The 12771-nt window shown below is 46.8% G+C and overlaps 1 protein-coding gene across 2 annotated transcripts in view; it reads left to right on the top strand.

Moving 5' to 3' along the window:
• The window catches only part of Jaml (junction adhesion molecule like), a 28145-nt gene extending 21866 nt beyond the window's left edge, over nt 1–6279 (top strand). For both annotated transcript variants that reach the window (XM_003472659.5, XM_013155598.3), the window contains 3 exons: nt 2152–2212; nt 3326–3412; nt 5725–6279. In XM_003472659.5, the coding sequence (XP_003472707.2) occupies nt 2152–2212; nt 3326–3412; nt 5725–5817 (241 nt within the window). In that variant the 3' untranslated portion in view covers nt 5818–6279. The remainder of the gene's footprint in view (nt 1–2151; nt 2213–3325; nt 3413–5724) is intronic.
• Nucleotides 6280–12771: the final 6492 nt, after the last annotated feature.

Raw genomic sequence — 12771 nt, 5'->3', positions numbered from 1 at the left:
CAATCAGTCAATAAATAAATAAATAAATAAATAAATAAATAAATAAGCTACACTGCATGATGTATAAAGTTCAGATATTGAGAGTTGGCAGTGATTTTATTTAAAAGACTACATTCTAGTTCTGAGAGACTTTTTTTTCGAATGGACATGTTTCTAAATGAATTATTGTTGAAAAGTATTTTTAAAGACTTAATTTCATCAGTAGTTCTCACACTATCTCAAAAATACCCAGATGGGCGTGGGGTATGGTGGTGCATGCATGTAATTCTAGCACTAGGGAGGCTGAGGCAGGAGGATCAGAGGATTACCGTGAGTCAAGGCCAGCCTGGGTACATAGTGAGTTCAAGGAAAACCTAAACTACATGGTGAGACTCTATCTAAAAAACAAAAAGAAATGAGGGACCGAGGATTTAGCTCAGTGGCGTAAGTGCCTGCCTGGCAAGTGCAAGGCTGTGAGTTTGATCCCTGGTACAAAAAAAGAGAAATGCCCAGAGGCTCAATATGAAGTATGTCGGTAGGGAAAGTGAGTTCTTTTGCTGAAATTCTGTTAGTGGGAAAGGGCCCAGAGAAACTAAACAATGGGTTTTTTTTTTTGGTACTGGGAATCAAATCCAGGGCCTTGCACATGCCAGGGAAGTACTCTTCCACCTACTCATCCTGCATCTCTGACTTGGGTAACCTTCCCCAGGGGAATGTAGATTCCTTAGAAAGGGACTTATGCCTGCTAGGTTGGTACCAGTCCGCAGGCCTCTGTGATTTGACCTGAACTTGGCTGGTCTCCGTGAGGGTCTTTGCATTGGGCATGCTCAGAGCACAGACACCAGAGTTAGACAATGTGGCTTTCATCAGCAGCTGACTTTCGCTCCTCTGGGCCTTTGTTTCCTCCATAGGGATGGGTAGCATTTCCATGTCCAGTAGTTTAAAGAAATAATCAGACTGCCATGTTGAGATTTGCACATAAATACATTTACCTATATTCAGAAAGTGGAATCATTAGAGTGTCAGAAAGACCGGACTCAGTGGATAGATATTTCACTCAGTGAGACACCACTCTCTACCCAAGGGATAGTACCATGAAATATATAGTATGATCTCATTTTTAGAAAAAGTAATAATGTGATACTTACTTCATATATGCTAAACATGTCTTGTGTGAGTTTACTTAAGCTTGCATTGAGAGAGGTTCAGAAGGTTAATTCAAAATTATTAATAGTGGTATAATATTTAAGATAAGGTAGATCCTATGGGGTGAAGGGCTTACTGGGAAATTCAGCTCCCAACTGTTTGCATTTCTGTATTATTTGGTTCATTTTACAATGAGAATGTACACCTTTACAATCAGAAAGTATGATATTTCTACTTCGAGACAAAAACACATTTTCTGCTGAGCATAGTGGCGCAAACTTATAATCCTATAGTTTGGAAGGCTGAGGCAGGAGTATCATAAATTTGAGCCAAATTTAGGCAGCTTAGCCGGACTTTAAACGTAAAAAATTAAAAACTTCTGGGGGTATAACTCAGCATGAAGGTCTTGGATTCATTCTCTAGTACTAGGGAGAAAAAGTTTATTTCTAGCTGATTTTCTTCCCTCCCTTCTTTTCTAAAAAATTTTTTATATCTTTGCCTTAGGGGCTAAGACCAAAAAAAAAAAAAAAAAAAAAAAAACCCAAAAATAAAAAAACAAAAAACAAAACAAAAAAGATAAAGGAAGGAAGGAAACACATTCAGTGGCAAATGCAAAACAAGGGGTCCGAGGCAAAGGGCCCCACAGCGGGGCCAGCGCTCGATGGGTGGAGCCCTGGGGTACCTGGGTTCCCTGCAGCCTGGCAGAGCTCTTGGAACCAGTCCTGCTGCGCGTGCGCTGCCCTCGCGTGTGCTGCCCCCTGCTGGTCCAACTCATCACTTGTCCTCAGAAATGTCAAAAGGATGGAGTCAAATCTGCATTCATTCATTTAAAATTATACCTTTCACTATACACAAAGTTGTTAGCGTGATCGCGGAGAGGCCGGGCTGGGTTTCAGCATCTTGCTGTTCCTTAGAAGTGAAGCAGTTCCTCCCCGGGACTCTTCCCCAAGCCAGGCGGCTCCTATTTGGATGCATTTAAATAAACACAGCAGCCAGCTAACGTCATGTGTCTTTCATGCCTTGCAGCTCTGCAGATTCTTCAGCCTTTGTGAAAAGTCTGGAGGACACACGGAAGGCTAGTCTGGAGGTGAGAAACCCGCTCTGAGAACACTGGGCGCGGCCTTCCTTGCTCCTGGGCTCGGGGCCTCCTCTCTGGGGGTCTCAGCTCTTGCAGGTCGGTGCCTGGATTGCAGCAGGGGCTCAGGAAGCTTTTAGCACCGCCATCAGGGCCTCTGATGAGTGTGGTGGGGCCGGGAGGGCGGAGTTAGACCAGTCCCAGGCCACATCCTGGCGGTGGGCAGAGGAAAGAACGCTAGACTTGAACTTGGAAAACTCCACTGCCTCCCTGAGCCTGCTCAGCAAAACGTGGAGAAGGACGAGGATGTCTGCTCTGCTTCCCTCTCAATATTGTTACAAGGTTCAGGTGAAATGATGATAGGCAAGTGCTTCCTAACCGATGGGGCACCGAGTAAATAAATACAAGGGAGAATTCCAATGCATCGGCAGTCGAGGAGTTAATGGTTAAAATAAAGTGTCCAGGTACTTTTCCAAAGAGCTGACCAGAAGGACTTCTTCCTCCATTTGTTTGCAATGGAGTTATAAATAAGGACTGAAAAATGTAGTAATTGCCCTTCCTGTCTCTTCCTTTCCTTTTTTAACTTTTAAAAGCTCTTCTGAATAGCTAGCTTTCTATCTTTTGAACTGCTTTTGTCCCAAGAGTGAGAGTCCCACCCCCAACATCACACAGATTCCTTTAGAAGCCCCCAGATTTGTCCTGGATGATAATGCCTTCCTGAAGAGTGACAGGACTGTGGTCACAAAGTGTCACCGAGCTCACAGATGTGAGGTTCAGTGAGGGTCGTCCCTGCCATACAAATCCATGGGATCATGATTCTAATTAAAAGGAAATATCCACTGAGTACAAATAATTTAGCAGGATAAGGGTTCCCTGATGCTGACTCAAAACCCATGAAAACAAAGATGGCCAGCTTTTGATTCTTATGCTGGTGGCCTTTGCTGCTAAGTTTATTTCAGGAAAACTAAAGACTGCATTATCATTTGTGATGATAGTTCTCCTAGTGATCCTCTGAACTTTCTGGTTTTGGTGGCTGATGCTTATGAACAGGGGTAGGAGGACTTGTTCTTGGTGCATGAGATTGGCCTGACTTTTAGGAACTTTGTACCATTTTTTCCTCTCTAGACACATGTTTACTCCCCAGTAGCTACATGGACGATGACAGGAGATGAAGAAACAAGTGGAAAAGCAGAAGCCACCTACATGATCATGGTGAGGATGATTCTAGGGCCCGGCTGTGCCTCACGTGGGCCAGAAGAAGCTGGGAAGGCTTGGTGGGTGTGGCCGGCTCCGGGGAGGCTCTGTGTTGTGGGCTGAAGTTTTCCTCAGTGGGAGGAGAGTTGGAGAACTAAGCTTTGCTCGAAGTACATCACCAAACTTGTCTTCACAACCAGGTTTGAGGATTAAAATCATCACTAAAGAGAAAGAAGATGAAAAGTGGGCTTCCCTAGGAGCAGGTTAGCAAAGAGCATGTGAGATCTTGCACTGCAAAGGGCTATTTTTTGGTTCTATTAAAAGGTCAAACTGGGTTTCCTTTCCACTCGTAAGCTTTTTAATTCTTAATTAACTTTTAATTCTGTCTTAGTTACTTTTTCTTGTTGTTGAGACAAAATTTCTGGCACCCAAAGTGAAAGAGGAAAGGGTTTGTTTAGCTCACAGTTTGCGGAGGTTTCAATCCATCGTCGGCTGCTTCCAAGGCAGGATGACACAGGGCAGAGGGACAGCGGTTCATGGCAGCAGGAGGTAGCAAAAGCAACAAGAGAACATGAGACAAGCCTTTCTCTGTCCCTGACGTTGTATTCAGTCTACTACGATTAGGGTGGTCCCAGTCCAATCAGTGGACCCGCCCTTAATCCCAACACTCTTAATCCCAGCATTGCGCCCTGAGTCAATCACACTCTCTAGATTCAGCCATCTCCGAAAAAACTTTATGGCCTCATGAGGCTTTGGGGGGACATCTAACAGTGCCCCATAAAACCATAACTGTGCCTTATTAATTCTTGCACATATTCTAACTGCATGCAGGCAGAAAGGCACAGAGTCTGACTCTCTCTCTTAGCTCACACTTCTGTGGTTTGCCAGGGAAGTACACCACCAAGAAAAGGACCTGAGAACATGGCGAGTGGGGTAGGGACAAAAGGGGTTGGTTTGCAATACTCACTGCTCCTTGTAGACTAGGTATAGGCACCCAGCCCATGAAGAGGCAGTATTTTTCTAGGTCCAGGAAGGCTGGCCCCTGTGCTTACGGAATGATGGGCTGTGAGTGGCGGACACATGACTCCCAGCTGACCGTAGCAGGGAAAGCTCTGCCAGGAGAGTGTGAGATCAGACATCTGGCCTCGTTTCACCAGGAGAAAATCAGCCCTGCTCGGAAGTGCTGGTTACGTGGAGTGCTTTTTCCCTGCATTCTCTTCCCCATTACTGCCACTTAGTGCTCCAGTAAACTCCAGCCTCAGCCTGGCCCTTGCAGAGATGGTGGCTCCCTACTGAGTGGATGAGTGACAGTGACACCCACAGCTTGTCTCCCCACATGCCATGCCAGGTGCTTGTGATGACCAGCACCTCTGTCCCTTTGAAACAGCCACCCTGAGAGGCCTATGCCGCATACTCAGGCCAGTAGGGCTGATCAACATCTTTAAACAGACAAACCAACAAACCACTCTGGGCCAGTTTAAATAAGGGTAAATCCTGGACTGTGGGCCACCTGTTTGAGACCTCAGTTACAGAGGTGATCTCTGATGGATGGAGGGGTGAGGGTAAAGAACCTTTGATTTTTGTTGTTGTTGTTGACTATCAAATTTACTTAAATGCATAATTGGGCTTCATATCCAGCTTTTCTGTGTCTATGGATTTAGCCAACCACAGATTGAAAATATTTGGAGAAATAGTTCACCTATAAAGAACATACAGACTTGTTTCCCCTTGTCATAGTCCCTAGATAATCTGGATAACACCATTTGCATAGCATTCATGTTGCGTGAGGTGTTACCAGCACTCCGGAGGTGATTTCGAGTATACAGGAGGATGTGTGCAGGTTTTGTGCACCTGCTATACCGTTTATCTAAGGGACTTTAGTATCCACAGGTGTTGGTATGTACAGGGCTCCTGGAGCCAGTCTTCTGTGGATACCAAGGGGTAGCATGAGGTTGAGTCCTCTTTCTAAAATCTGTGCACATGGTTTTTAAGATCACAGGCTCTGGAGTAGGACCTGGGTCCAGATTCTGATGTTGTGACCTAATGGCTAGATTTTAATTTAGAGATAGATAACTTAGCCTCTCTGTGCCTCCACTTCTTTATCTTTAAAATAACAATACCTGTCTCCCCCGTGTGAAATTCAGTATTGGGTCAGGCACAGGAACAGTCAGTGACAGCTGATGTTGAACTTCCTTTTCTCTTTTTTGGTGCTGGAGACTGAATCCGGAGCCTTGCATGTGCTAGGCAACGCTTTACCCCTGAGCCACATCTTCTGCCCAACCCTGTTTCTTACAAGTATACTTTGTGTCTTTTTTTTTTTTCCTTCACAGCATCCAGCTCAACCCTCTCCGGGGTCAGATCCAAATAACCTACTTGGAAAAAAGACAGTTTTGGGGATTCCCAGATCAGAGCAAGCTTTTTGAGAAGAAAGAAGAGATCTCTTCATCTTATGGTGGCGGGGACTCTGTCCTGTGTGTCCTGAGCCACTGTACCAGTTACTTCCGATGCCTACCTCGCAGCTGTCCTCAGCTTCCGCTAAGGGGCTGAAGGGGGAGGGTTGGAGCCTGGCTGTGGAGGACCAGGCCAAATAAAAAAGGAAGCCCGTGGACTTGGCCCCTTGGAGTGTGGCCACGGCCCCAGGCAAGCTGGCTGAGCCACCGCAGTGGCCTCAAACACTCCTTAGCCCAGACCCTCATGTGGACACTTGTTTGTGGATGAGTTCCTGAAAAGAACCACAGAAATTTAAACCAAGCCAAATGATCCTTCTGGTTTTTTTTTCCATTTCATTTCAAGAAGAAAAAGAAGCAAAAAAAAAGGAAATAAACAAAAAAACCCCAAATGATTCTTCTGATAAGTTATCCCTAAGTAAATATGATTTTTGGAAATTGTCTGTTTTTATGCCCTGGCTGTGGGGCAAGTGGGGTTTGCAGTGTGGAGCTCCTGGGGGAGCTGAGGTTCCTGGGGGATAAGCTGTACACTGACCCAACATGCTGGGACTGCTTTCGATGCTGGGAAATATTTGGGGGACGAGCTTATTTAAAGTGGGGTCTGAGCTGAGTTGAACCCTGTGTTTCTTCCTTCCAGCTGGGTATTGGCCACACTGGTGACTCCTTGCTGGCTGATTTGAAATTCCTGGAAAAGCTTCCATGTCTGTCTTTTTCAAAAATATGCTCATAAGTTGCCAAAGTGGACAGCCACTGATTTAACTTTTGGTCTGAACCATCGTAAGACTTGCTAATGTTGATCCTGAAGATCCTTTGGTCCTGAATTCTGTCTTCCAGGTCTAGGGATCAGCCTGGTTCAGCCGTCGTTCCCTTTCCTTAAGGCCCAAGTCTTTCTCATCCTCTGCATCCCTTTCTTCCCATGTTACCATTCAGGGCCTGAGAAAGATCTTTTCTGGGTCTCTGATTTGTTTTCTAGTCTAAAGCTCATTGTTGAATGATTCCCAAGCTTTCCAAATGTCATGGCCCTCTCTTAACACGCGTGTGATTGATGAGTTCTCTCATCAACCACTCTTGTGTAGCCATGGAGAATAACTTTTTTTTGGTACCGGGGATCAAACTCACGACCTTGAGCTTGCGAGGCAGGTGCTTATGACACTGATCTAAATCTCCAGCCAAGAATAACTCTTGAATAACTCTTGAATATTTCCTTTTTGTTCTTGGTTAGCCATAGAACATCTGCGATTACTAAATAAGGAATATGTCAGTATGCATACTGAAAATATTCTGTCCACCAGGTCATACCAGGGGCACAGTTGGCATGGGAGGGGGAGGGGGAAGGATTCTTCAGAGCTGATGTATTTATAGGCAGGAAGTGGTTTCATTCCTGGGCTATGATGTGACATTTCCCCTGAGCTAAGGGGCCCCGTTCCACTTCCTCAAATATTGCACGCATCGGAGGATAGCCTTTCAAATACGGAATTCGGTGAGAGGTGATGCTTTTACATCCATTGGCCTGGGTCTAAGAGACTAGGGTAAGAGCTGGAGTGTTGGCTGGCAGCTGGTTCACATACTCCTCGCAGGGCACTGTGACGTGGGGAGTGTAGATGTGCCCAGATTTAAATTCGCTTGGTTCAGAGCCTGACTTCCATTCTGGGTTCAGCATAGGGACTGAGGAGGAGGAGGAGGGCAGGTCTAGCTCCGTCTCCCAAACTTGCTCCCCCACAACCTTTCCTCTCCTGTGTAGTCATGAAACCAAAGTTGCCTAAAATCAAAACATCCCTGCAGGGGACCCTAAGAAAGATCCACTTTCTCTCTCACACTCTCCTTGAGAGGCTCATCTTCTAAAGCCAGTGACAGGAAGATGCATAGAGTAGGGAACAGGCTTCAAGGTCAGATGACTTGGTTCAAATCCTGGCTCTGCCTCTTACCCCTCAAACTTCACGTAGGTTATTTGAGCCTGTTTTCCCTACACAATGCTCGTCAAGTTGGGCGGGGTCTGTCCTGAAAAGATCCTTAAGCTGGAAGTGAAATACACCAACAGAACTGCACAGCCTGGTGCTGATTGTTTATTCTGGTGATTGTTGGGCTGACCGGAAACTGCAGCTCACTGCCCCTGCCCAGCACTGTGGGAAAGACTCTTACTAGAAATCACTAGCTGGGAAAAGACCAAACATTCAAAACTCAAAATACGGTTTCTGCCAAACGCCTGTCACTTTCACACCATCATGAAGTATAGAAATTATAAGTCAAACCATCTGAAATCAGGGACTGTGTCTACATAAAATAAAAATTCATAAGGTTTTCTTTTGCAATGACTAAAAGAAGCTCGGGGGCTGGGAGTTTAGCTCAGCAGCACAAGCACCTGCTTGGCAAGCATGAGGTCATGAGCTCGATCCCCAGTACTACCAAAAAAAAAAAAAAAAAGTATAAAAGAAGCTTGGGGCTACTCTCTTGTATGTGGCAAAGAAAAAGAAAAAAAAGAATCCAGGGATGGTGTGTGCCTGTGATTTTAGCACGCGAGGCTGAGGCAGGAGGACCACTGCAAGTTCAAGGCCAACCTGAGCTACATAGCAAGATCTGTCTCAAGTAAATAAATAAATACGTGACTAAAAGCCAGCTTAGGCATCGGACCTAGACTGAGCCTCTAATGCCTTGGGGTGTGTTTTCCTAGTGCCATTGGCTTCTCAGCTCTTGCCATTTAGAAAATGGGCTTTTATCTTTGATGTGATAGTGCGTCTGTGCCATTCAGTATGGATGACAGTATCTTCTGTTGGCTCCTCACCATCTCTTACTGAGTTTGATTCCTTTTTTCTTTCTTTCTTTCTTTCTTTCTTTCTTTCTTTCTTTCTTTCTTTCTTTCTTTCTTTCTTTCTTTCTTTCTTTCTTTCTTTCTGCTATGTATCTGGGCCTGGCCTTGAACTCACTTGTACCCAGGCTGGCATCCAACTCCTAGTGACCAGCAATCCTCCTGGCTCAGTCTCCCAAGTGCTGGAACTACAGGCATACACCACCAGACCTGACCTTAACTTTGATTTCTATAGGCAGAAAACCCTTTAAAGAAAGGATTTAAATCTCTCTGCCCATCCAAATAAAGAGAGAGGAAACAGCTTGGGCCAGGACCCTCTGAGGGGTGACCTTCGGAAGGGCAGGAAGTCTGCTGGAGACAGAGCAACCTGAATCTCTTGTTGAGATTCTTTAGCAAGCAGTTTTCTTACTTGAATTTGCAGTGTTTTGATTTCTAGAACCCCAGAGGCCCCTATGTCCATAAGCATGCAGGTTTTCCAAGAGAAGGGAGGGACTGGGCCACCCATGAATAATGGAGGGTGTGACACCTCAGAATTTGACCTCTGGAATTGGAAATGGCCATCCTGTCTACTGGGGGCAATAGATAAGCCTTCCTTAAACACTTTCAGCCCTTTGGTCTTTTGCTGGTCTTTGCAACTCCACACACACACACACACACACACACACACACACACACACACACACATACACACACACACACACACTTCAGAGTCCTTATAGGTCTACACTGAAAATTTTCTTTGATAAAATGCTACCTTGCTCTTTCTGGGTGGTTGGAGGTAGCTGGGTGGTCACTATGGCACTGAATTACTAAGCATAATGAAGGTTTCATCCGACAAACTGGTTTGCAGATGTGGTCTAGGCTTCTTTGAGGGAGGCCAGGCAATCCACGATCATTTCATTAAAATCCAACTCTCACATCCCTTTACCAAAGAGTCGAACCCATAAACTGAAGAGGTTCATTTCACCTGGGGGAAGGTCCTGGGGATCTACCCATCCTGGAACTGTCAGAGGCTGCCCTGCATGATGTGCTCTGGTGCTGATGTGTTCTGGTGCTGCCTTGGTGCCCATCTGTATCTCCTGTTGTTTTTATAACAGGAGCCATCTGCCCACGGGAGACCAAGCCTAGAGACACGGGAAGACGGGAGAGCTGGTTCACTCGATGGGATTTAAACTGGGTGTTAAAGGAAGGCTGTTTTGTGTAGATGAGAAGGGAGAGGCATCCCAGATAAAAAACGCACCAAGAGAGAGACTCCAAAGCAGGACAAAAGATTGATACATGGGCGGACTACTCATCTGAGTGAACTAGGTCCGCCGTCTTCCTAGACTTGACCAGAGTTTTTATCTTCTGTTGTCCTGATTGCTCATGGGGAGACATGGTCTCTTCGTTTAGCACTTCAGTGCTTTTCTGTGACCCTTGCAGCCTCTGACCCAGCTGAGACAGTCCCTTGTGGGGCGGGGCAGAGCGGCCTGTCCAGGGAGCCCCAAGAGTGGATGACTCCAGCAGAGCTTTGCAAAGAACTGAGACTTGCGAAGTCTACAAGAAAGGCAGGGCCTTCCCAGAAAAGGAAACCACAAAGCGAGAGAGTTAAGAGAAACCTCGTTTATCCTGGGGTAGCTCAGTGAGGGTGGAAAAGATGGAGAAGACAGAAGAGCAAAAGGAACCCCACCTTGTAACCCACCAGCAGGCTGCCATGTACTCTGCAGATTGGCCAGCGCTGGCATAAGCAAATACTCCATTACTGAGTCACATTCCAGGCTCAGGGGCGATGGTGCAGATGAGGGTTCTTCCTGCTAAACATTCCTCTCTCTCCAAACCCCATTACCTGGCTTCCCAATGTCCCTTGCAAAGTTTTAAACATTGATGGAAGACAGTGCTTATCAAACTTTAATATGCTCAAGGATCACTTTGCAGGTCTCGTTAAAATGCAGATTCTGATTCTTTGGGTCTGGGGAAGAGCCTGTGACTCTGGATTTCATTCTTTCCTTCTTCTTCTTCTTCTTTTGTTTTTGTTTTTTTGAGACAGGGTCTCGCTATGCAGTTCAGGCTGGCCTTAAGCTCACTTTGGAGCCCAGGTTGATCTTGAACTCACAACGATCCTCCTGCCTCAGCCTCCCGAGTGCTGGGATTACAGGCATGAGCCACCACGCCCAGCTTGTTCTTGTTTTTTTGAGACAAGGTCTGCCATGTAGCTCAGGCTGGCCTTGAACTCATGGTGATCCTCCTGCCTCAGCCTCCTAAGTGCTGGGATTACAGACATGTGCCACCACGCCCAGCTGGATTTCTAACAAATTCCCAGGTAATACTGCTGATGCTGGTCTGGGAATCACACTTTCAGAAATTGCAGGGTGGGGGGTGGGAGTGGGTGGATGAGTGTGGAGCTCAAGAGCCATTGTTAACTTGAAAGCTCTCGTAGCCTTCACAACGCATACTAAAGGCAAAAGGAGACTGCTTCTTTTGGGTTATTTACAACACTGCTTTTCCCATTGTCCAACAAAATGGTAGTGATCAATAGCACTGGGCAGAAATGCCAAAACCATGGGGCTTCGCTCCTAAAAAAGCCTACCTTCGATATGGGTGTTTTCATTCTACAAAACAGCTCTCTGAGTTTCTGCTGCCCAGGCTTTTTATTGGATCCCAGGGAAGATTTACCCCTTTGCAGCACAGGGGTACCAAAGGCGCAGGGGGCCGGGGGCTTCTGTAGCACCTCTGCTGGCCCCAACATACCAGTTCCCTCAGCTCTGCTCCGGCTCTACCTGACCTTGGTTCTGCTGGACTGAGTTGGACCAAAGTTATTCTAAGTCTTGATATTTAATCTCTCAGCCAAATTCTGCAAAAAAGCATATGAACTTTGAAGTTCTTTTATATTTTTGGAGGCAGGGTCTTGTTCTGTAGTACAGGCCAGCTTTAGTTTCCTGTGTAGCTCAGGTGGCTTTGCACACTTGACTCTGCTGCTGCCTCCACCTCCTAAGTGTTAGAATTACAGCCCCGGGCGCTACACCCAGCCAAACTCATTTTTTGCCTCAGTTGCCCCCAGAATGGAAGGTTCTGGACCTAGTGCTGCCATCAAGTGAAGCAGAGAAGCTGCTTCCTTCAGTTTCTGGGCCTTCCAGGCACTCTTGGCTGCGAGAAGAAAAAGAAGGAGGCCGGCTACATCAAACCAAAAATCTCTGGCTGCAGGGCTGGGCTGAAAAGTGTCTGTAGCAGCTCAGAGGCTGGTGCTGCGGACTGGGACTCAGTGGGAAGGGACTGAGCTGGAGCGGGGTCCTGTGTGTGCGAGCCCATCCATCCTGGCACACCTGTGACCTGCGGACCGTGCAGGAGCCCTGAGGTCAGAGGGCGGTAGGGTTAGGGCCTCGGGGCAGCACCAGAGATGCTTTCTTCCCCAGGCTAACCTTTTCTTCCCTGAGATTCCTTCTCCTGGACCACCCCTCTGGACCAGACCCACGAAGTGACTGAGGATCCCGGGGACAGTCGTGTGTGATCCTGGCAGGCGCACAGAGGGCATCGAGCCATCTGCTCCTCTGCCTTTAGCAACTGCCTCTGAGCCCTGGCTCCCTTTCCCCTTCTCTAGGGATCCTGGCTAGATTTCACTTCCTCCCCACAGCTGATTTCTCTCCAAATTCAGCATCCTGGGCAGCCTGGTGCAGTCGGTGGCCACCTGTTATTGTCTGCTCTGCCAGGCACCGTGCTGGACTCCTGTTCTGCTCCTCCACATTCTGCCTCTGCATCTTCAGAAGACATCCACAGATGCTAACAGCTTCATCCCTCCTCCTACTTTTTTCTTCCTTCTAAACAACCTCAGGACTGGTACCCTGGGTCCAGTCCTGGGTAATAAGCAACACGGAGTAGTGGAAATACCCAGTGCTTCCCACAAGCTTTGGTTTAAATCCTGGCCCCTAAATGCCAAGTGTAAATGGGTGAGTTAAGTCCTAGGGGCCACTTCTTTCTCATTTACAACTAAAGGGGCAGTACCAGAAAGAAAAAAGAAAGAAGGCCATACGCAGGGTTAAGATTAAATGAGATACTATGTATCAAGTACTAGGCACAGTTGGCAAACCCCCCCCCCCAAAACATGCATTTCTCCCTCTGTGACACATGGATGGCCCTTCAGGAAAGCACGGGAA

The sequence above is a fragment of the Cavia porcellus genome, unplaced genomic scaffold (assembly GCF_034190915.1).
Source record: "Cavia porcellus strain 051 isolate PalLab524CR breed Dunkin Hartley unplaced genomic scaffold, mCavPor4.1 scaffold_9, whole genome shotgun sequence".
NCBI classification, from domain to species: domain Eukaryota; kingdom Metazoa; phylum Chordata; class Mammalia; order Rodentia; family Caviidae; genus Cavia; species Cavia porcellus.
This window is presented reverse-complemented; position numbering and strand designations above follow the sequence as displayed.